The sequence below is a fragment of the Hyperolius riggenbachi genome, chromosome 7 (assembly GCF_040937935.1).
Source record: "Hyperolius riggenbachi isolate aHypRig1 chromosome 7, aHypRig1.pri, whole genome shotgun sequence".
In the NCBI taxonomy this organism is placed as follows: domain Eukaryota; kingdom Metazoa; phylum Chordata; class Amphibia; order Anura; family Hyperoliidae; genus Hyperolius; species Hyperolius riggenbachi.
The window spans coordinates 176,098,895-176,123,891 of NC_090652.1; the positions used below are offsets into that span (position 1 = coordinate 176,098,895).

At 43.9% G+C, this 24,997-nt stretch overlaps 1 protein-coding gene across 1 annotated transcript in view; it reads right to left on the reverse strand.

Annotated features, from left to right (window-relative positions):
• STAT1 (signal transducer and activator of transcription 1) overlaps positions 1-24,997 on the reverse strand; it is a 1,171,385-nt gene that overhangs the window by 74,655 nt on the left and 1,071,733 nt on the right. Inside the window, exon 17 of the mRNA XM_068244925.1 lies at positions 24,010-24,149. Coding sequence (XP_068101026.1) covers positions 24,010-24,149 — 140 coding nt within the window. The remainder of the gene's footprint in view (positions 1-24,009; positions 24,150-24,997) is intronic.

Consider the following 24,997-nt stretch of genomic DNA (forward strand, 5'->3'; position numbering starts at 1 on the left):
ATGAAGAAGAAGATGAAGAAGATGAAGATGAAGAAGATGAAGAAGAAGAAGATGAAGAAGAAGAAGAAGAAGAAGAAGAAGACAATATAGAAGAAGAAGAAGAAGATATAGAAGAAGAAGAAGAAGATATAGAAGATAAAGAAGAAGAAGAAGAAGAAGAAGTATATACAGTACTGAACAAAATTCTGGACACAACTTCTCTTTTCACCTTTTTTTTTTTAAAGGAACATCCCCACATAATCACTTGCTGTTGTTACTTGGAAAAAAATATGTTTCTTGCATCATTCACCCTCAAAACAAGTGTTGGGAAGCTATTTAAGGCCAATTCGAATAGTCAGCTCGAATAATGAGCTCGAATACCGACTCGAATAGTGAGCTCGAAGTCCGAGGTCGAATCGAATAGTAAAATTTATTCGACTCGAATATTCGACTGACCTCGAATAATTTACTATTCGAATTCGACCAAACTCGAATTTTAAAAAGGGGTATTTGAGCACCACTGATCAAATCTACTGTGAAATCGTTGCGCAAACGCTGACAGAGTGATTGATTTCAGTCCGAAATCGATCGTTCCTGTTGATCCGTCCGTGCGGAAGATTCGCTCAATCGCCGGCGGGTCGGGAGTGTGTCGATAGCGGCGTTCGAATGTCCAACTACCGATGCTAGCAGCAATACATTACCTGATCCGGCCGGCGCGTATCCCCACTGTCACCCCTGCTCCTTCTCCGCTGGGTTCCGGCAGGCTTCACTTCTTCTGGTCCCGACAGGATGTTTAAACAGTAGAGCTCCCTCTACTGTTTAACCCATTCAGGTTCCGTGGTTTTCACGAGAGAAATGTTCACCTCCCATTCATTAGCCTATAACTTTATCACTACTTATCACAATGAACTGATCTATATCTTGTTTTTTCCGCCACCAATTAGGCTTTCTTTGGGGGGTACATTTTGCTAAGAGCCACTTTACTGTAAACGCATTTTAACAGGAAGAATAAGAAAAAAATGGAAAAATTCATTATTTCTCAGTTTTCAGCCATTATAGTTTTAAAATAATACATGCCTCCATAATTAAAACTCACGTATTGTATATGCCCATATGTCCCGGTTATTACACCGTTAAAATTATGTCCCTATCACAATGTATGGCGACAATATTTTATTTGGAAATAAAGGTGCATTTTTTCCATTTTGCATCTATCACTATTAACAAGTTTAAAATAAAAAAAATATAGAAATATTTCATCTTTACATTGATATTTAAAAAGTTTAGACCCTTAGGTAAATATTTACATGTTTTTTTTTTTTTTTATTGTAATGGTTTTTTTTATTTATAGTAAACATTTTATTTGGGTAGTTTTGGGAGGGTGGGGGGGTAAACAATAGATTTATAATGTAAATGTGTGTTGATTTTAATTTATTTTCATTTTCAGGTGTAGTTTTACTTTTTGGCCACAAGATGGCGGCCATGAGTTTGTTTACATGACGTCACTCTAAGCGTAACACACGCTTAGAGTGGCGCATCAGGAAGGGAACGGCCAGAAAAGGTGCAGCTTCCGAGAGAAGCTGTCGCTTTTTCAGCGGGGGAGAGGAATCAGTAATCGGGCTTCATAGCCCGATATATTGATTCCCTGACTACCAAATCCGCGGCCGGGAGTGCGCGTGCACGCGCGTGATCGGCCGCGGGGGCGCGCGGTAGCGCACATGGTTTCTGGACGTAGTTTCTACGTCCAGAAACCAAAATAGGTTAAACTTCCCTGGACAGGAAGTACAGTGAAGCTGGAGCCGAGCATGGAGAAGAAGACAGCGGAGACCGGGGGACTCGCGCCGCCTGGATCAAGTAATGCATGGTAACGGGCGGCGGCAGCAGCAGCTCCACAGGTTGTGATCGGTTTCATACTGAAATCAATTCACAATCTGTTTGCAGTAAAGGCAGCCATACGATCACTCTCTGATCAGATTCGATCAGAGAGGGATCTATCTGTTGGTCGAACTGATGGCAAATCGACAAGTGTATGGCCACCTTTAGGGTTGCCATTAATAGTAGAAATATTTTTCTGAATAATCACACTTTCAATCAGATTTTTCAGATCGTGATGAATGAAAACAGAGAAGCAGGTGGGTCAAGTTGAGCCCGAATATTATCGATCATTTCCTTAAGAAATGGTCGATGGGCGTGACAGATTTTTCAATAGATGTGCTCACAACTAATTTCATTATGATCCAAAATTGGATTATTTAATGGTGTGGGCTGATTTAATACAATCTTTTCTTTGAATCTAAATGATTCTATCAAAAATATGATTGTTCACTAAAAATTGCATGGTTAGTGGGCACCATTAGATAAGACAAGAGCAATCCTTCACTGTTAATTTCCATCTGGTTCTGGCTGTCAGTATCTGCAGTGGTCAGATTCGATCAGAGAGGGATCTATCTGTTGGTCGAACTGATGGCAAATCGACAAGTGTATGGCCACCTTTAGGGTTGCCATTAATAGTAGAAATATTTTTCTGAATAATCACACTTTCAATCAGATTTTTCAGATCGTGATGAATGAAAACAGAGAAGCAGGTGGGTCAAGTTGAGCCTGAATATTATCGATCATTTCTTTAACCTTTTCAGGACCAGCACATAAAACCCCCTTAAGGACCAGAGCATTTTTCATAGTTTTGAGATGCTTTTGTTTGAGTTTAAATATCTTACTCAGTTTTTAGTCTATCCAAACAAATGAGATATTGTTTTTATCAGGACAAATAGGGCTTTTTTTCTATACCACTTAATTATGTGAATATTGGAGTTTTATTGTTTTTTAATGAGAAAATTGCACAAAAAATGTGTTAAAAAAATGTACTTGTCTGAAATGTTCAACCAAAGATGTGTAAATATCTTGCATTAAAACATAAAATCTTTTTAAAATCTATTATTTCATGTGTTTCCTATGCATATATGGAAAAAAAAATGCAAAATATTTACATATTAGGTACATTGTAGGGATTGTGAAAAACTGTGTAATTTAGCTTTTCAGTGAACAAAAGTGACAATGCTAGTGTACATCACTTTCTTGAAGCTCTAATCTACTGAAATAGTAAAATTCCCGCCAAAATGACTTCATTCAGTAAACTAAACCCCCTGAGGTATCATTCAATGGGTGCATTGATCATTTTGGCTGCATAGATTATTGGTGAAATTTGATGGAATGTATGACAACAAAATGAAAAATGCTTTTTTTTTATTGAGATATGTCAGTTCTTCAGCTTTTTCACGGACATACTTTGGAGTGTAGTAGAAATTCACCCCAGAAATGATTCCGCTTACAATAAAGTCTGAGGTAAAAAGTCTGTCAAATTCCCGCAAAAATGACTTCATTCAGTAAACTAAACCCCCTGAGGTATCATTCGATGGGTGCATTGATCATTTTGGCTGCATAGATTATTGGTGAAACTTGATGGAATGAAATGCATTTTTTATTTTGTTGTCACACATTTCACCAATAATCTATGCAGCCAAAATTATCAATGCACCCATCGAATGATACCTCAGGGGGTTTAGTTTACTGAATTAAGTCATTTTGGTGGGAATTTGACAGACTTTTTACCTCCAACTTTTTTGTGATCGGCTTACGCTGGTAAATACAAGCATGTGATTTATGCTCTCTGAAAGCTCAATTATAGACAACATTTTCTGGATACTGCTTTTAACTATAAAACAATGTAGCCCCACATATCTGATATCGTTTTATTCGGAAGGAGTTACTGAATCATTTTTGGGGTGAATTTCTACTACACTCCAAAGTATGTCCGTGAAAAAGCAGAAGAACTGACCATTCTAAATAAAAAAAATGCATTTTGCAAACGCTGGGATTTTGGGGGTTGAAAAAATTAAATTGTTGAGGAATGGTACACCTCTGCTGATTTTGTGAAATTTAGTGGAATTTTAGGGGAAACTATTTAAAATCTTATGGAGGAATGGTACTTCCGGAAACAATCTTTCATACACAGTCCAGGTTTTTCAGGACAATCTGTACAGTGATATCGAGTACTCTCCTTTTCTGCTTAGAGCAAACCCTGCATCTTTTCTGTGGATATTCTTTGCAGGCGGTTGGTGGAATTTTTACTGGGTAATGTTTCCCAGAAAGTCTGGCAACTGCATCACATCTTGTACTTGGGTCTTCATCTGATGGTTCCAGCAGTTCGATAACTATGGTCTCGAGGAAAGACTTATAGGTACCACTGTTTGTGGACTTTTTGTGGAGTATCCAAGAATTAACGATGCCCACTTGAATTAAATAAATTGCAACCTTTTTATACCAGTACTTTGACTTGCGCAAGGCCAGGTGTGACTGTACAAGACGGTCGTTGAAGTCCACACCTCCCATGTACTGGTTGTACTCGTGGATACATAATGGCTTCTGTACACCATCTCTCCTGGTCAGTGCGTTTGCTGCTGGATGTATTGTAGAAAGCATGTACACATCCCTTTTGTCCTTATACTTCGCCGCCAGCATTTAATTGCTGCGAAGATATTGTGACTCTCCTCTTTCAAGGCGCTTGTTGACTAGCGTCTGTGGGAAGCCTTTACGGTTCGATCTCATTGTACCACAAGCGGGGGTTTTCTGGCTGAACAGATGTTTAAAAAGGGGTATACTCGTGTAGAAGTTGTCCAGGTAGAGATTATAGCCATTATTTAGCAATGGGGTAATTAAGTCCCACACCACTTTCCCATTTGTGCCGATGTAATCTGGACAACCAGGGGGCTCTAATTGGCTGTCCTTCCCCTCATAAATCCTGAATGACCAGGTATAGCCACTGGTGCTTTCACAAAGCTTGTACATTTTGACACCATACCTCGTGCGTTTAGAGGGTATGTACTGCTTTATGGCCAGACGTCCGGTGAAATGTATGAGGGATTCATCGATGGAAATATCTTTTTCAGGCGTGTATAGCTCTGGAAATTTTTGGGAAAAATAATTGATAAGGGGACGGATTTTATAAAGCCGATCAAAATTTGGGCTGGTACTGGATGCACACTGAGCGTTATCATTAAAATGCAGGAAACGCAATATTGTCAGAAAACGTGTTCTGGACATAGTGCTGGAGAAAATGCCCATGTGATGGATGGATACCTTGCTCCAGTAGTCTTTATAATGATGTTTTATGGTGATGCCCATATTCAGGAAAAGCCCTAAAAATTTTCTAAATTCGGGGATTGTAGTGGGCTTCCAGTGACCGGGCTTTGCATAACTGGACCCTGGGTGAGCAGCGATGTGCTGCTGAGCATACAGATTTGTTTGCTCCACAATCATCCCCAAGAGCTCATCCGATATTATCAGCTGAAAGAAATCCATTGGGGAGAAATTTGTGGTGTCTATGGATATTCCTGCCTGGGCGGTAAATGGTGGTTGCTCGACTGCTTCCAAATTGGCGGGTGACCACACAGGACTCGCCATGTCCTCTGGTATGAATGAGTGGCGGCGCCGGCGTTTTGCAGGGGGTACTCTGCTCTCTCCGCTGTTTGTCTGGGTGGCTATCACGACAGTCTCTCTCTGCCTCCCGCTGCTGTTTGGTTGGGGAGAGGACTGATCCTCAATTTCTGAATCAGCGGATATGGTGTCGCTGTCAACGACTGGCTCAAACTCCGAGTCAGAGTTGTCCACCTCCTCGCTGCTTTCACCAGACAGGCACATAAGTTCATACGCCTGCTGAAGAGAGTACGTCCTCTTCGTCATTTCTGCCTTTTTTACGAAATGGCAGTATATACACAAACTGTATATGGGTACGGCCCCTATATGCAGTCACTTTCCACAGAAATATATATACAGTGCTGTATATACTACACTATATATACACTCCTCTCTACACTACACTATATATACAGTATATATACACTCCTCTCTACACTACACTATATATACAGTATATATATATATACACTCCTCTCTACACTACACTATATATACAGTATATATACACTCCTCTCTACACTACACTATATATACAGTATATATACACTCCTCTCTACACTACACTATATATACAGTATATATACACTCCTCTCTGCACTACACTATATATACAGTATATATATATACACTCCTCTCTACACTACACTATATATACACACTATATATACACTCCTCTCTACACTACACTATATACACTCCTCTCTACACCCACTCCTATATACTGTACTACCCCTACACTATCTATCTATATATATATTTATATATATATATATATATCTACACTCCTTTCTACACTGATCTACACTGATAGAATACAGACCCTAGACTACACTAACACTCTGGGTGGTTGGGAAGGGATCAGAGGGGATCAAAGGGGTAAATATAGTTAAAATAGTTTTTTTTTTACATTAAAACTGTCTGTGAGACACAGACACAGCAGCTGCAGCTCTCTCTATCAGAGATCGCTGACAGTCTGACAGGGAGGGCGGGCGAGAAAGCAACTTTGTTGCTTTCTGCCCCGTGATCACTGTGATTGGCTCACAGTGATCACATGGTAAGGAGCCAATGAAACTGGCTCCTTACGCATAAATTAACTTCCCGGCTGTCTATTGACAGCCGAATTACGGGCGGCCAGGAGACCCGATCAGCGGGAGGAAGCGGGGAACCGGCGGCGTAGATCCAACGCCGGATCAGAGTAGATGCGCAGCAGGAGCGGCGTAGAAACGTATTCCCGCGGTCCCCAAAAGGTTAAGAAATGGTCGATGGGCGTGACAGATTTTTCAATAGATGTGCTCACAACTAATTTCATTATGATCCAAAATTGGATTATTTAATGGTGTGGGTTGATTTAATACAATCTTTTCTTTGAATCTAAATGATTCTATCAAAAATATGATTGTTCACTAAAAATTGCATGGTTAGTGGGCACCATTAGATAAGACAAGAGCAATCCTTCACTGTTAATTTCCATCTGGTTCTGGCTGTCAGTATCTGCAGTGGTCGTGCAGTGCACAGGATATGATCTTTATTGGTACGCAGAAATTCTTGCCTTATTACATTACTCTAAATAACAGGTTTTTCTTTAATTTAATTTCTATTCCTTGAATTAAAGTACAACTATTCACTTTTGTGTACATTTTATGTTAACCTTAAAGGACAAGTGACACCCATGCTAACCTGGAAATACAAAAACTCATATACAAGTAGATAAATACTAGTTCTGCTTACATAACCAATATATTGCACTGTCCATATTATGATTCCTGTGATTTTTATTAAGGAAAACCAGACAGTTTCCATCTTGGTTACCTTTGAATGAAGCTAATTCTGTCATCATTTCCTCCCTCACACTTTTTTTGTCCTTTTGCTAATTGTGTATTCGTTACCCGCCCTCCTCCCAGAGTCTTCAGACATTGCCACTGAGGTCTATAATAGGAAGTGCAAAGTCTTATGTCATTAGAAGGATGGGGAAATAAAGGGAAGAGGAGGAATATATTATAGATAAAAAGACCCCCAGCATGCAACTGTTTTGCCAGCCGATGCCAATGGCAATTAAAGGGCCAGTGCTCCTAAGGTATGTGATAACTCCAAACCATAACAGCAGAAAAAGTTTTGAATGCGGACATCTTTTTCACTTAATGCACTCAGACCAGTTGCTGTTTAAATTAGATTTTTATGGTGACAATCTTGCTTTTAGTAGTCCAGTAAAGGATTTGATTCTTACATCTACTTGTTTTAAAGAGACTCTGTAACATCAAAAACGTCCCCTGGGGGGTACTCACCTCGGGTGGGGGAAGTCTCAGGATCCTAATGAGGCTTCCCACGCCGTCCTCTGTCCCACGGAGGTCTCGCTGCAGCCCTCCGAACAGCCGGCGACAGGCCCGACTGTTCAATTCAATATTTACCTTTGCAGGCTCCAGCGGGGGCGCTGTGGCTGCTTTCGCTCCGAAGGAGGCGGAAATACCCGATCTCAGTCGGGTTCGCTCTACTGCGCAGGCGCCGGAGACTTGCGCCTGCGCAGTAGAGCGGACCCGACGGCGATCGGGTATTTCCTCCTCCTTCGGAGCCGACAGCCACCAGAGCGCCTGCGCAGGAGCCAGGAAGGTAAATATTACGTCACCGCTGTACGGAGGGCTACAGCGAGACCCCCGAGGGACGGCAGACGGCGTGGGAAGCCTCATTAGGATCCTGAGGCTTCCCCCATCCGAGGTGAGTACCCCCCAGGGGACGTTTTGTCGTTACAGATTCTCTTTAACAATAATAGCTCATCTGAAGGCAAATTGTAAAACCTGGGAAGTCAAGCCTGGCAAGGGTACTGCAGTGAGTATACTACTGAGCTGGTTTTCTTACCTTATACAGCAATGATTTTTATATAGTATAGTAGTGTGCAGTCTGCTCTCCAAGCCCACCTACAACTTCAAAGCTCTGACCATGACTCTGTTCCTGCACCTAACTAGTGCATGCGCACCGCCTAGTGTGTTAATCTATGAAGGGCTCTTTTCAGCTGGCTTTGTGAGGGAGCTCAGGTCAAGGCTACAAAGTTACAAGTAAGTTGGAGGGAAGGGAGCCTTATTACCACTACAGTTATTATTTTGCCTCTTTCTACTGAAATGAGTTGAAACCCACTTCCACAGTAATGAATGTTAATTTAAAGCAACTGCACTGCTTTGCCATGGCATCTGAAAATTAAAAAACAAAAAACAAAGCACAGGCTTTGAAATATGAGCTCTGAAATCCCTTGAAATGTATGGAAAGCAAGTTTCTGCACATACAGTATCTCACACAAGTGAGCATATGTCTTACATTTGTGTAAAACAAATGATACCTTTTCATGGGAAAACACTGAAGATATTACACTTTGATACAATGTAAAGTAGTCAAAGTATAGCTTGTACGAAGGATTGAACTTCCTTCCAATAAGTAGCTGCTATCTCCTTTCCCACGAGAAATCTTTACCTTTTCTCAAAAAGATCATTGGGGGGAGGGGGGGGGTCTGTATGGCTTATATTTGGGTAAAAACCCTCCCACAATGTGATGTCATGACAATGGTCCTGACAGCTGTCTGTGGGACAGATTTATCAATGCAATTACAACAGTTTTTTTCTTCTTATTTCCTACCTATTATTTTTATTATTATTTAGTATTTATATAGCGCCGACATATTACGCAGCGCTGTACAATGTATATATATATCTTGTCACTAACTGTCCCTCGAAGGAGCTCACAATCTAATCCCTACCATTGCCATATGTCTATATTATGTAGTGTAAGTACTGTAGTCTAGGGCCAATTTTTAGGGGGAGCCAATTAACTTATCTGTATGTTTTTGGAATGTGGGAGGAAACCGGAGTGCCCGGAGGAAACCCACGCATACACGGAGAGAACATACAAACTCTAGCTAACCACTACGCCACCGTGCTGCCCAACTTATTTCATTACAATTGTAATTTGCATGTGTTCTGAGAGAAAATTATCTTTTCACAATCAAAATAAGAAGACTTGTGCACTAGTTTTGCATACATTTCTAGAAATGTCGAATAGTTAGAACAGTTCAAACCCAGTGCTAATCCGTCTTAGAAATAAGTAGTTCATACTACATCTAAAACTCATGCAAAGCTGGCATAATGGGGGATGAGCTGTCAGGTTGTGCTGTATGTGTTATTTTATGTCCCACTGCACACAGGATTGACAGGTTTGCAGAAATATATGCATTATGTGCAATTTTTTATTCTATCTACTGTATTTCTATGGCAACAATGAGGTCGATATTTACAGTCCACAATCATACAAATTTCCCATCCAGGACTCGACCCACAAACGGATGTGATATGAATCACTGGTGTTTATTCCATTATTGCAGAAAAGTATACAGTACAACAAAACAGCACGACGTTTCGGGCGTAGGCCCTTTATCAAGTGCTCAAACTTCTGATATGACAGTGCAACATATATAGACACAACTTGACATGCCACACCCAACAATTGGGGGTGGGCACATGCTTAGTTACTAGTTAACCCTTTCAAGGAAATGCAGTACATTTTGGGTGGGGGGGGCCCCACTGGCATCCTGGGATACTGTAGATTTATAGATGATCTATTCTTTGGATGGACAGGAAGTGAGATAGAGTTGCGCGTGTTTTTTGACGCCCTAAATCAGAAACATAGTACCTTAAAATTCAAAATGGAGTATGGTGACAGCAGCCTACACTTCCTTGACGTTGAGATCAGGAAGGGAGATTAAGTATGATTGTGGACTTTGAAATTGTGAAGGGCTATGAAGATTATGAAGGGCTGACTCGGCCGTGGTACAGTGTTGAGGATCGTCATATAGCACCGCCATGGTTTCAAAAAATAGTTGGAGCGTAGCCAGTGATGCATGTTTTTGATCCATTAATTGATGGGCCCAAGCTTGGGGTTCACCCTGGAGTAACGATATCACGAACCCCACCTTAGTTGATTCCTCGGTGAAGGTGCGAGGTTGCAAAGCAAAAAATAACTGGCAGGAGTGCTGAAAAGCTCGGAACTTGGATCGGTCACCATTAAAGCGTTCCGGGAGCGGTGCACGTGGTTCCGGGGCAGGCAGGGTAAATCCAGATGCAGAGTCCGCTGGAGCTGGATTGGGGGAAACTGCTGGAGCAGGAGGAGAGGTTACAGGAGGGTTGCTACTAGCCATAGCATTAATTCGTCCTTCCAATTGTATATGTCCAGCTTGCAGCTCCTTGATAGCTTCCGTTAATGCTGATATTTGTTTGCACAGGGTACCCAGCACATTTGCTGCCTCAGCGGTCTCCATCTCTTGGCTGTAGTATTCTGTCACGTACCTTGATGGGAGGAGACCGATGTGCTGAGGACAGCAACCCCTGCGACTTATTAACTGGTAGCCCTAGAATGGGTACAGAGGCGGCCAGTGAACAAAGGGCAGGAGCGCTAACAGAACCGATGGCGGGACCACACTGGAACTGAAGCGCCCCCGCAGGCTGAGTCGGGTAGTGCAAGGACTCAGCTTGTAGTTGGTAGCAGGAACAGACTGGATTCCAGTGAGCAGGTAAGCAGGTAAACAGGCAAAGGTCGGCAACAGTGCAGGTTCTCGGACAGGCAATGGGTCGGTAACAAATCGGATTCTCAGACAGGCCGGGGTCAGCAACAAAGCAGGTAGTCGGACGAAGCAGAAGTCAAAGCCAGAGCAGGTAATCAGACAAGCCAGGTTCAGCATCAGTAATCAGGAACAAGTAAACGGGCAGACTCAAAGTCACGTCACAGGAGTGCAAACTTGCTGCAATACTACAGCACCGCAGTGTTGCACTCTCCAGGCTTTTATAGGCCGTTTGGCGCGCACTGCGCAACGCGTCACGCGCACACAGCGCAGCGCGTCATGCACGCACAGCGCCGCGCGTCACGCGCACGCAGCGCTACGTGAAACGCGCGCATGCGCACACGCGCACATGCGCATGCGCAAACACACACACGCGCACGCGCGCACACACGCGCACACAACAACCAGAGACATGCATAAAACAGTTCACCCCTTGCGCGCGCGCGCGCACAACGCTCACATCCGCGTCTTGATACGCCAATGCTTACGTCATGCAACGCAACGCGCGCTGGAGAGCACCGACAGGCCGCCCCGTGAGGAAGCCCGCCGAGACCCCCCAGGATGACTGCCAGCACCCGTATGTGCCAGCCGCCTCGCCTGAACAGGTAACTGACCGTGACAGATTCTCTCTGTGTTACACCGATCGTTACAGAACGCCAGACCCAAAACAAAATGGACGCACGCTCTGGTCCTCTGGGTGAACTTGCCACTTCGGTGGATAATGTCAATCGAGTGCTGGGTGAACACAAAGCATTGATTGAAGCTTTGTCAGGGTCTGTACAAACCCTACAGACGTCAGTGGATGAGGTGCGATCCCCTCCTAGCGTGGACATACGTATGCCCGTTCCTGAACGGTTCTCAGGCCACAGATCTGACTTCCACAATTTTAGGAGTAGAGTGTTATCATATTTTGAATTGAGACCCCGATCCTCTGGTACTGAAGCCCAGAGTGTCACGTTTATCAAAACCTTATTGTCCGGTGACTCCCAGACTTGGGCTTATAGCCTGCCCCCCGGAGACACAGCTCTGACCTCGGTAGAGGAATTCTTTAAAGCCATGGCAGTCATTTACGACGACCCGGACCTTGCCGCGACCTCTGAGCGGAAGCTCAAACTTTTACGGCAAGGCAAGGGTCCAGTCGAAGAGTATGCGGCTGAATTTCGGAGGTGGTCAGTTACGGCCAGGTGAGACACCTATGTCCTGTTGGATTGCTTCCTGTCTGGGTTATCGGATGAGGTCTCCGACTTAATGTTAAGTCGGCCCGAGCCCAAAACAGTCGATGAGGCCATCTCATCGGCCATTCGAATCGACCGTAGGCTACGCCATCAGAGACAGACTGGGGCAGTCATCGTGTCAGGTTGACATCTTACGCGGCGCCTCCCGCGGCACCCCTAGTAACTCCATCTCCTTCTGTCTCATCTTCTCCGGTCTTGCCTCCACCTGAGCCGATGCAGATCGGTCGGTCAAAGTTGACCCAAGTGGAGAGAAGACGGAGAATGTCTGAACAATTATGTTTGTACTGTGGTGAAGGGGGGCATAGGGTACGAGACTGCCCTAATAAGCCAGGAAACGCTACCGCCTAGGAGTTGTAAGGGGTAACACCCTAGGTGCCCGATGCATACCCCTAGAAGAAAAACGGTTGCTTTTTCCCTGTACGGTTACATGGGAGGATAAGACCGAGGCCACGGAAGCCTTCATTGATTCAGGCTCCGCGGCTAATTTTATGAATGTTGACTTTGCTAAGAGATTGGGTATTCCGCTCACAGCGGTAGAACCACCCATTCAGGTTACGGCAGTGGACGATTCTCCTCTGCAGAGGAATCATCCACTGTCGCAGACACCAGAGATAGGAATCACGGTGGGGGTTTTACATTGGGAGAGATTACAGTTTTTTGTGTTACACATGTCTACGTCCACCATTATACTTGGTATGCCATGGCTGCGCCTTCATTCTCCGCACATCGATTGGGCGACCGGGCAATTCATTTCCTGGTCAGATCATTGTTTTCAACGATGTTTAGGAAAGGTGACTTTGGGCCAAACCAAGATACTGGTGGAGGGGGTTCCTGAGCAGTATTTAGATTATTCTGATGTATTTTGTCCCAAGGCAGCAGATAAGTTACCCCCACATCGCCCTTTCGATTGTCCCATCGATCTCCGTTCAGATTGTATGCCCCCCCGGGGGCATTTGTACAATTTATCTGGGCCCGAAAAATTGGCCATGCAAGAATATATCCGTGAGAATTTGGCCAAAGGCTTCATTTGCCTGTCCCGGTCGCCTGCTGGGGCAGGGTTCTTTTTTGTTAAAAAAAAAGACGGAGGCCTGCGACCCTGTATTGATTACCGAGGCCTGAATAAAATCACTGTGAAGAATCGCTATCCGTTACCTTTGATAGATGATTTATTCACACAGGTCACGAGAGCTAAAATCTTCTCGAAGTTGGATCTAAGGGGTGCATACAACCTGGTCCGTATTAGAAAGGGCGATGAATGGAAGACGGCCTTCAACACACCCGACGGGCATTACGAGTACTTAGTGATGCCCTTCGGGTCGTGAAATGCGCCGGCCGTCTTCCAAGAATTAATTAATATGGTATTCAGAGAGGTGTTAGGCAGATTTGTTCTGGTGTACCTCGACGATATTCTGATTTACTCTGACAACCTCTCTGAACACAGGATTCATGTCAAATTTGTGCTGAACAAGCTGAGACAAAATATGCTGTACGCCAAGTTGGAAAAGTGTATTTTTGAGGTGACATCCGTCACATTTCTGGGGTATGTGATTTCTACCTCAGGTCTGTCAATGGACCCTGCTAAAGTCACAGCTGTCCTGGAGTGGCCACAGCCTGTGGGGCTGAGGGCCCTCCAGAGATTCCTGGGTTTTGCAAATTACTATAGGAGGTTTATAAAAGGGTACTCCACGATTATTGCACCCCTTACCAGTCTCACAAGAAAGGGGGCAGATACTACCCACTGTTCTCCTGAGGCTCAGAATGCATTTTTTACTTTGAAGGAATTGTTTTGTTCCACACCGATCCTGAGACATGTTGACACCTCTTATCCTTTCATTGATGAGGTTGATGCCCCGGAGGTCGGGGTGGGGGCTGTGCTGTCTCAGCCGTCAGGCTTACAGGGAAGACTACACCCCTGTGCTTACTTTTCTCGTAGGTTCTCTCCGGCGGAGAGGAACTACGATATAGGCAACAGAGAGCTCCTGGCCATTAAATTGGCCTTTGAAGGGTGGCGTCACTGGCTAGAAGGAGCAGAGCACACAATCACAGTTTTCACGGACCACAAGAATTTAGAATACATCGAGGGAGCCAAGAGATTAAGTCCCCGTCAGGCCCGATGGTCTTTATTCTTTACAAGGTTCAGATTCATAATTACTTACACTCCAGGCAGCAAAAGCATTAAGGCAGACGCTTTATCCAGGTGTTTTGAGCCAGAGACAGCACAGCCCTCCGTCCCTGAGACTATTGTTATGCAAAAATTGGTGCTGGCTGCAACCGGTACTTGGGAAGACTGGAAGGAGACGTTAAGCCCCTTCCAGCAGGACATCCCGGAAGGGAAGTCTGAAGGGGTTATGTTCATTCCCCTGCCCCTCCGTCTCCAGATCTTAGAGATGTTCCATGCACATAAAAATGCTGGACATCCCGGAGCAGCCAGAACACAAGATCTTGTAGCCAGGTGTGCCTGGTGGCCCTCGCTGTCAGTTGATTGCAAGGAATTTGTTAGGGAATGTGCAACATGTGCACAAAGTAAGCCCTCCCAGGTGGCACCTGTCGGTACCTTACAGCCTTTGCCCGCCCCGAGTGAACCATGGACCCACTTGTCCATGGATTTTGTGGGTGAGCTCCCCAGGTCTGAAGGCATGTCAGTCATTTGAGTGGTAGTCGACCGCTTCAGCAAGATGGCCCATTTCGTGCCCTTGAAAGGACTCCCCTCGGCCCAGGAATTGGCTGACCTATTTATCATCCACATTTTCCGGCTGCATGGCATTCCGGAAAACATAGTGTCTGATCGGGGAGTCCAATTCATCTCTAGATTCTGGAGGGCATTTTGCCACCAAATGGGCATGAAGCTGTCTTTCTCGTCAGGCTACCACCCACAGACCAATGGGCAAACTGAACGGATTAATCAGGCTTTAGAGCAGTTCTTAAGATGTTACGTTGCAGAGGCACAGAATGACTGGGTAAAATTTCTGGCCTTCGCAGAATTCGCACAGAACAATTTGAAGAGTTCTTCTTCTGGTTTTTCTCCGTTCCAGATTGTGACAGGGAGGTTGCCCAAATTCTCCCCCTTGCCAGTTGCCTCTTCTCCATTTCCAACCCTGGAAGCCTGGCAGAGGGCATTTAAAGACATCTGGGGGACGGTGAAGAGTAATTTGGAAAGGGCATTCCAGAGTCAAAAGGGTCAGGCTGACAAGAGACGTTCGTTAGAGTGGAGGTTCCAGCCAGGAGACTTGGTCTGGGTGTCCACACGTCACTTGACCCTGAGACAGCCCTCAGATAAACTGGGTCCCAGGTTTGTGGGTCCATTTTCGGTAGCTAAGAAGATCAACAACGTTACGTATGCCGTTGATCTTCCCGCCAGCATGCGTGGGGTAAGGTCCTTTCACGTATCCCTGCTCAAACCAGCAGTCCATGTGGGCCCCACTCCTCCTCCTCCTGTGATGGTAGATGAACGACCTGAATACGAGGTAGAGAAAATTTTAGATTCACGCATTGTGCAGAACTCAGTACAATATCTGGTGCATTGGAAAGGGTATGGCATTGAGGAAAGACAATGGGTACCTGGGAGTCGCATGCATGCGGACAAATTAAGGAAGGAGTTTCATGCCTTACATCCCGAGAAACCTGGTAGGAGTTGTCCTGAGTCCACTCCTCAGGGGGGGGGGGGGTACTGTGAGGAAGCACGGAAAAGCAGCCGCTTGCTCTCAGAGCAGGGCGGCTGTTTCCGTGTCCAGCATGGCGGTGCGGCGTGGAGGAACCGCCGCATGCCGCGTGAACAGCAGGGATCGCCGAGAGGCCGCCGCGTGCAGTGCGACGGCTCCCGCGGCTGGCAGCGGGGACGGCGCTGGTGTGGCTGGGACTCATTGTCCCTCTGGGTTTAGAGTGACGCGCGCGCTGAGGCAGGGAATATATGGCAGCCAGGGGTGAGTCAGCTGACCAGGCTGGTCAGCTGACTCTGGCTCCGCTCCCCATTGGTCCAGCATTTAGGGAGGTGCTGGAGAGATGTGTGTATATATACTGCCGGCTGTTCAGTTGCTGGTTGTCTGGCGTTGCGATCATTACGTGGTAGCATGCAGACCTGAGTCAGATCTGAAAGTGTGCCGGGACCAGCTGGAGCTGTAATCCTACACTTAGCTAGATTGTTTATAGTTTAAAGTACTAGTTTGATTGTGATTATCTGTTATGACCTTTTGCCTGTCTGACCATTCTCCTGAACTCTGATCCTGTACTTTGTCTTTCTGATACTCTGTTGCCGAATCCCGGGTCGTCCTTAGACTCTGCATCTGCCTTCTGATTTTGTACCTCGATATTTCTGATACCCTGTTGCCGATCCCTGCCTGTACTTTAGACTTCGCTTCTGCCTGCTGAGTCTGTACTTTATCTGTCTGTGTGTAAATGACCTGGCTTGTCCGACCTCGAGAACCGACCTTGCTGTTAGAGGCGGTTCCTAGTCCTATTAGTGACACCTCCTCTTGAGTGTCACTATCAGTTTAGTCCTTCCTACTGTCAGCCTGATTCCTCCCTCCTAGGAGAGTTCAGGCCTTCGGAAGGAATCAGTGCAGTACTCCTTACTGCTTTGAGGCTTGTCCTCTAAGTATTTCTGTTACACCAAACATTACACTCTACTCAGGTGTCCAGAGGTTAGCTAGTATATTGGATTATCGGTGATACTGCAGATCATCTATAATCTGGTATATATCTGTATTCCCAGTGATACTGCAGGTCACCGGTAATCAGATTCTCTCTGTGTTACACCGATCGTTACACATCTCGAGGTATTATTTCCTTTTTTATGCATCCCAGAATTGTATTTGCTTTAGCTACCGCTGCTTGGCATTGTATACGATTACCTAACTTGTTATCAACCAGTATTCCTAAGTCCTTCTCCAAGTCTGATCTTCCCAGCTGTATACCATTTATTTTATAAGATGATTTACAATTGGTACTTCCCAGGTGCATGACTTAACATTTATCAACATTAAATTTCATGTGCCCTGTGCCTGCCCATATGACCATATTGTCAAGGTTTCGTTTTAATATCTCACTATCCATCTTAGTGTTGATAATTCTGCCTAATTTTGTATCATCTGCAAAGATGGCTACATTACTCTGTATTCTATCTACTAAATAATTTATAAATACATTGAAAAGAATTGGACCAAGTACTGACCCCTGCGGTACCTCACTGCTAACAGTTTCCCATTTTGAGTATGTTCTGTTTACCACCACTCTTTGCCTTCTATGCCTTAACCAGTTCTCTATCTACATACACACATTTTCTCCTAGTCCCTGTATCCTCAGCTTCTGCACCAGGCTATTGTGGGGAACAGTGTCAAAAGCCTTTGTAAAAGTCCAAGTACACTAAATCTATAGCTTTCCCAAGATCTACATTTTCATTCACCACTTCATAAAAGCTGAGCATATTGGTGAGACAGGACCTGTCTTTAGTAAAACCATGCTGTTGAATTGAAATAAGATTATTCTGTGCTTTCTAATTCTAAAAAAATCTAATTTTGTATAGCATCCCTTAGGATACCTTCAAACAATTTACACACAACTGATGTTAAGCTTACAGGTCTATAGTTTCCTGGCTCTGTTTTTTTCCCTTTTCCCTTCTTGAATAAGGGGACAATATCAGCTGTACGCCAGTCATAAGGAACTGACCCACTTAAAAGAGAATCACAGAAAATAAGATAAAGTGGCTTATCGATGACTGAACTCAACTCCTTTAATACCTGGAGGTGGATGCCATCTTGGCCAGGTGCCAGGTCTATCTTAATCTTATTCAATTGTGCCTGCACACCTTCCTGTGTTAGGTAATTCATGCTGAATGAGGTAGATCGGGAACAACCCAGGAACATATTATGAGCTAAAGGCATCACATTGGTAAAGACAGAAGCAAAGCAAGCCCCCTCATTCTGTAGGGCAATAAGGCATTCCTTTTACACTTAATCATGTCTAAACAGTATTATTTATTTATACCTGCCTTTTTTTAGATCTAGAATTTTTATTTTCATAAGGTATGTTCATTCTACAATGGTCATTAAAGGGGAACTTCAGCCTAAACAAACATACTGTCATTAAGTTACATTAGTTATGTTAATTAAAATAGATAGGTAATATAATCTCTTACCCACCCTGTTTTAAAAAAGCAGGCAAATGTTTGTGATTTCATGGGGCAGCAATCTTTTTGGTTGAAAGGAGGTGACAGAGAACATAAGACACAGTTCCAACTGTCCTGTGTTCTGATCACCCTTCCCAGCTGCACGCACCAGGCTTCAAATCTCAAATTAAAAATTAAAAAAAAAAAAATGGTGCCAAAACAGCAGAAGGAGAACAACAACATCAGAAATCACATCATGCTTTGCACAGCATCAGGTGAAAAATGCCTGCATGCAGTTTTCTTCTGTGCAGCTAAAAATGGGGCTTGGGTAAGAAAAACAAAGTTCTGATGCTGTGAAACCGTTAAAGAAACACCAAGCCTTTTCAGTGCTGCTGAGTAGATTTTTAGTCTGGAGGTCCACTTTAACCTCTTGAGGACTGCAGTGCTAAACCCCCCTAGTGACCAGGCCATTTTTAGCAAAATGTGCCACTGCTGCTTTAAGACTAAGCTGCAGATCCGCACAACACAGCACACAAGTGATTTCCTCCCCTTTTCTCCCCACCAACAGAGCTCTCTGTTGGTGGAGTCTGATCGCCCCCAGATTGTTTATTTTTTTTTGTGCAAATATTTTTGTTGTTCTTTTTATTAAAAAAAAAGTGTGTTCCTTTAAAAATATTCCCTCCCTCCCTCCCCACAGCCAGCCAATTGTGGCGATCGGCTGTCATAGGCTTCTGCCTATGAGAGCCGATCGTTCTCCAGTGTCCCAGGGGGACAGCCGTGTCATACGGCTGTCCCCAGTACAGCGCTGCTGCCGATCGCAGCGCTGTACGGGTAAATAGACGGCGATCACGCATGGTTGCTGTGTCCCCCACACGGCTTGTGGCAAGCTGCAAATGGGACTTCTTCAAATGGGACTTCCCAGGTCCCTGTTTAAAAACTCCTCCAACCTTCTCTATACACAAACATACAGGGTCCATACACCACGAGCAGACCGACAAATGGAAGATAACTCATTAATTTGAACTCAATCAGTAAAAAAACTCTATCTCACCCAGTAGTAAAACTCCATAGAAGAATATACAGCATATTTGCTCACTAACAACCCCACCACAATTTTCCCTAAACACAGCTAACCTTCCTCTAATTATAGTCCTCATCCAAAAGTTTACAGAGAATCCTAGATCTCCCTTCTTTTATCACAGGCTATTGTGTTAAGGTGACCATACATCTCTAGACTTGGTGGCCAATCGACCATCCGATTCGATAATAATTATCCCATCCAAAGAAAATCGGTGCCACCAAGAGCATGCCCAATTGACGATACACACTAAACGCCGGCGCTGGGTAAGGTGCGCATAAAAGAGGAAGAACCAAAAGACGGGTGGGCGCTGCAAAGTGGATGATACAGGACAGGTGATGTATCATCCTCAATAAGATACAGGAGCTCAATAATTCCCATTAAGAACATGGGAATAGACAGTTTTCTTGCTTCTAAACTAACATCAAGATGGATAGGCCTGGATTATACTCATTTGAAGATGAATGGGCTGGACTGTACTGACACAGAGATGTATGGACTAGAGTGGACTCATGCAGAGATGGCTATCTAACTGCTTTAATGCGAACAGACTATAAAGCAGTGAGCAGAACTGTTGCAATGGCATTATAATTAGACTGCACCCTCTACCCATCAGATTTGCATTATGCCAGGCAGTCATTGATGTCATTTACTGGGCACAAAGTAGTTGCAACGAGTAGTAAGCACAATCTAATTACAGATGCCCCTATTGTAACATTCCTGCTTTTTGCTATATCGATGGCTAGTCTTGCTGCCCACATTGCAGGTGCTCGAAATTTTGTAAATCAGGCTTACAGTACCAGAACCAAAAAAGAAGCACTGAATGGCCCTATTTGAAAAGTGTCAGTAAGCAATATGTGATATGCCATACTTACTGCCCTTCTGAACGTCTGCTGTTGATGTGTTGAACCCACAAGGCCCACTGTGCAGAAATTCATCAACTCAGCAGACAGGCTCTTCTGTCTTCTGGGCTTTGGTCATTGTCCAAACAGGTGAAGTCTGAGGCAGGGCAATCTTGGTTTCTTATGCAGTCCTAGCAGCAGCCAGCATTATTAATGTAGCAGCCAGAATAGCAGATTTCAGGAGTGACAAACAGGCACTCACAGTATGTGCCTACCTGTGAAGGGTCACTGTGTCACAGAGTGCGGGCTGAAGATGAAGGGCACTGTGCCCTGTCTATTTTTCTACTAACTGAACCTGGGTCTGGCTGCAGTGCCACACAAGTAGAAGTCTCAGGGAGGTGCTCCACAGTAGATACATACTGCTCTTAGAGTCAGTAATGATCAGTTATTCATGGGTTCAAATGGCTCAAAGGCATCACCATACCAATCATGAAGCATTAAAAGAAAGCCTGCACTTCTTTCAAATATATGCTGTGTAGCTTCTTCCGATGTGCTCTGCTCCCAGATACACTAATTACAAGGGATCTTGCAAGGACCGTAAGACATTTATGGCAAATAGATAAGATCCTTGTTTACTTGATGCCTACATAGACTGAGGTTAAAAGTATAGGTAGCCAGGCATAGGTGCCCCCAGTACAGGTTGGACGAAATAAGGAGAAAGCACACAGGTCGCTTCTTCAGGTAATCTGTATTCAAGCCATACGCTTTACAGAGCAGATAGAGGACACGACATGTTTCGGGCGTAGCCCTTCCTCAGGTGTGTACAGTACAGGTTAGCCAGGAATAGGTGCTCCCAGTATAGGTTAGCCAGGCATAGGTGCCCTCAGCATAGCTAGACAGGTATAGTTGCCCCCAATATATGTTACCCCGGTAGGCTCCCCCAGGATAGTTAGCCAGCCTTTCCTGTCCCTTCCCCCCCCCACACTCGATTACCTTCTCGAGTGAGCACCTCCCTCCTCCACCAAAGTTGTGCCAGGTCCCCCTCGCTAGCACTAGACCTCATATCAGCAGTGATCTGGCCGCAGGAAATGAAGGGACATGAGAGTGGTCCCCTAGTAATGTTGCATAAGCGGGAACCACTCCTGTGTCTCTTCACTTCCTGCAGCCATGTCACCACTGATCTGAGGTATATCGCTAATGAGGGGGACTGGACTGGGCGGGACTGTGGTGGAGGAGGGGTCGCTGACTCAAGAAGGTAATCAAGCCGTAGCCTGGGGGGAGAGGGCCGGATGACCCCCTTGCAAAACGCTGCCTGATGCAAGCTGTTCAGACGGCATCATGGCGCCCCTACATAAACCAAATAAGGAAAGCGTGAAACAAGGGATTGTAAAATCACAAGGAGGACAAAAGCCTCCGAATGATAAATTGCATTGCTAGCAATATTAGAAAACCAGCAATGCAGTTCATGAAAGGTGGTGGTGGTGGTGAAGGAGTGGGTTGCAGCACTTATTTCTCAGACTGAAATAACACTTCAACATAATGAATAAATTGAATAAATGAGCAGCTCAATGAAGCGAATAAAATTAAGAAATACAGTATAATGTTGCAGCACCACCTAATGTTTCAACAAGGCACTAAGGGATCTAAAAGGGCCCATACACTGGGCGATTTCAGCCATCAATCGATCGATTCTAAAGAATTGATCGATCAGAAATCGATTCTATCAAATTCCCCATTCGATTGATTTGCGGCCAATTTCGATCAGTTTGATCTATGGAAGATCAAGGTCAATCTGCTGCTGGCAGCAGATTGATGGCCCATAGAGTTGCATTGGATCTAATGGTCCGATAATGCATTTAGATCGATTTCCAAATCTGTTCCTAGTGTGTGGCACACATCAGATAGATTTCTGTCAGGTTGGACTTGACAGGCATCTGCTAGAAATCTATCTGATGGTCGAATCTGCTGCAAATCTATAAGTGTATGGCCACCTTAACACAAATCGCAAATCGATTGACCAATTGGCCAATTTCGATCGATTTCAATCGATCAGACATGCTGGAAAATCTAGGTCGATCTGTTGAGATTGCTTATTTTGCATTGGACCTAATGGAAATCTGATGGCAAAAAAATGCCATCAAATCGATTTTCAATAGATTTCATACTGAAATCTATTGGAAATCTGTTCCTAGTAAAAAATGTTCTTAAACACATCAGATAGATCAGAAATCTATCTGATGATCTATCTGCTGCTAATCTAACGAGTGTATGGCCTGCTTAACTCTAAGATAAATGACCTGAGCTAATGGCACATAAGAGCAAGCAGATAGCACTCTATAAGGCACAGTGTTGTCATTTACGGCTAGATTAGCCACTAGGTTCCATAGAGACCATCAGCAATCAGAGGTCCGACCTCCACATTCATCAACCTTGTTTAAAGAGATTACGTGAGAGAAAAATTGCCAGAGCTAAAAGCCACAGGTCTTCACATCAAAAGGTGGGTCGGAATAATTTGGACCAAATTATTTCCCCTTCTAAAGAACTCTGATAGAAACAAGTTATTGGATCAGCCCCAACTAAGATCTACTTCTCTCTTTTCTCCCTTTGTCCTCTCTATTCTTTGCCCTTTCTTCTCACTTGTATTATCACCCCTTGCTACTCTTAATACTTTGTTTCTCAGTTCAGCTCTGATCACCTGTGCCCCATTTCTAATGAGCTCCTTTTACACTGCTTGGCCAGACTCACTCTCAGAAAGTATATGCATGTATATATTCTTATTCTGTATCATCCTACTATTCACATGCACTATGATGTGAATGATGATGTAAGCCCTCTGCACTAAGTCAAAAGCTAACCATAAACCCCTGGTGGAACTTCTGAGATGAAAAAAAGGAAACTGTTGTCTTAGCCATACCCATTTTCAGCCTGTAAAGATTGATTACTCAAGGCAACCAAGCAGACCAACAGAACTATCAACAGTCTCTATTGGACTGTTTGAGGTCTTCATGGTCAATTTTTTTTAAAATAAGATTTATAGCTACAGAAGCATTATTTTACATGAAAATGCTGCTTACAAAACTATTGCATGTAATATTTAGAACTGTGAATCTTAAAGGGAAGGTTCAAGCAAAAAAAAAAAAATGAGTTTTACTTACCTGGGGCTTCTACCAGCCTCATGTAGCCATCCTGTGCCCTTGTAGTCACTCACTGCTGCTCCAGTCCCCCGCTGGCAGCTTTCTGACCTCGGAGGTCAGGGCCACATTGCATACATTTTTACGCATTCCAGCTAGTGCAGGAACAAAAATTTACGCGTTGCACCACTAACACGTAAAAATGTATGCGTTAATGTTCCTGCACTAGCGGGAATGTGTAAAAATGTACGCAATTCGGCCCTGACCTCCGAGGTCAGAAAGCTCCCAGCGGGGGACTGGAGCAGCAGTGAGTGACTACGAGGGCACAGGATGGCTGCATGGGGCTGGTAGAAGCCCCAGGTAAGTGAATCTCATTTTTTTTTTTTTTGCTTGGACCTTCCCTTTAAGACCCTGGGTGTACTTTAAAACTTATAGCAAGTGTTTGTCTTACTCTAACTGGATACTTAACTTTGTTTTTAGCCTTTTTTCCTAAATAAAACAGTTTATATTCAAACAGTGATCTCTGATTTATGGAAGAAAAAGGAGTTGGCTTCTGTTGATACACAGCCTTCTTACCATTCTGTGACATCTCTACCCAAGTAAAAGTGATGGCTCCTTCTTTACTGCTTTCACTGAATCTTAATAAAAATGTACCAGGAGCTTTGTCTTTTAGCAGCGTGCGCTCTCTTTCTTTACTTATGAAGCCCATAATACACCTGTTAACACAAAAAGAGAAATAAAAATTACTATTAATATTAAACGACCATGTGATATCAAATTTTAGCTGCAGTTTTCCACTGGATCAAAAGCTGAATATTTAATATAAATGTATATTTATATAATCTGCATAAACTATGCTTTTCATGATACAACTTATCCTGCTGACTTCTTAAATGTGTAAGCACGGCAGATGTCTTTTTAAAAACGCTCCCTTTGACTTACATTAAAATCACGGTAAAATTGCATGCTTTTAATGTAAGTCAATGGGAGCGGTTTTTAAAAAGCGATGATGGATAAAAAGCGCTCAGAAAAGGGCTTCTCGTGTGTCTGAGCCCTAAATGTTCAGCCAAGTAGTATAGCATCAAATTTGGAAGTCCAGCCCCTCCTGATTCACATGACAGAGACAACACCTCATCAGCGATATAAAAATATGGATCTTAGTTTGAAGATTTTTGAAGTAGAGAGGTGGGGATCAATAGAGATAGTCTGCAAGAAATATAGAATCTTTGGTAAGATCGTCATCTTTACCACTGCCATTCACCAACGAGAGACCAGTTTGAGATGAATCAAGGATGACCAGTTTGAGATGTCCCTGTTTCAAGGTGAAAATAAGCGCCCACGATTTCTCAAAGTTAATTTTTAAGTTGGACAACTCTTCAAAATCTCAGAGAGCCTTAACCAGAGCTGGTAGGGAGCGCAGTGGGTGAGTTAAGAAAAAAAAGCATGTCATCTGCAAATGCTGCAGTCTTAAGTTTCTATGTCTGATTGTAACCTCCTTGATATCCTTATTTTAACAGACAAGGTTCAGAAATGGCTTGAGAGTTAGTACATACACTCACCTAAA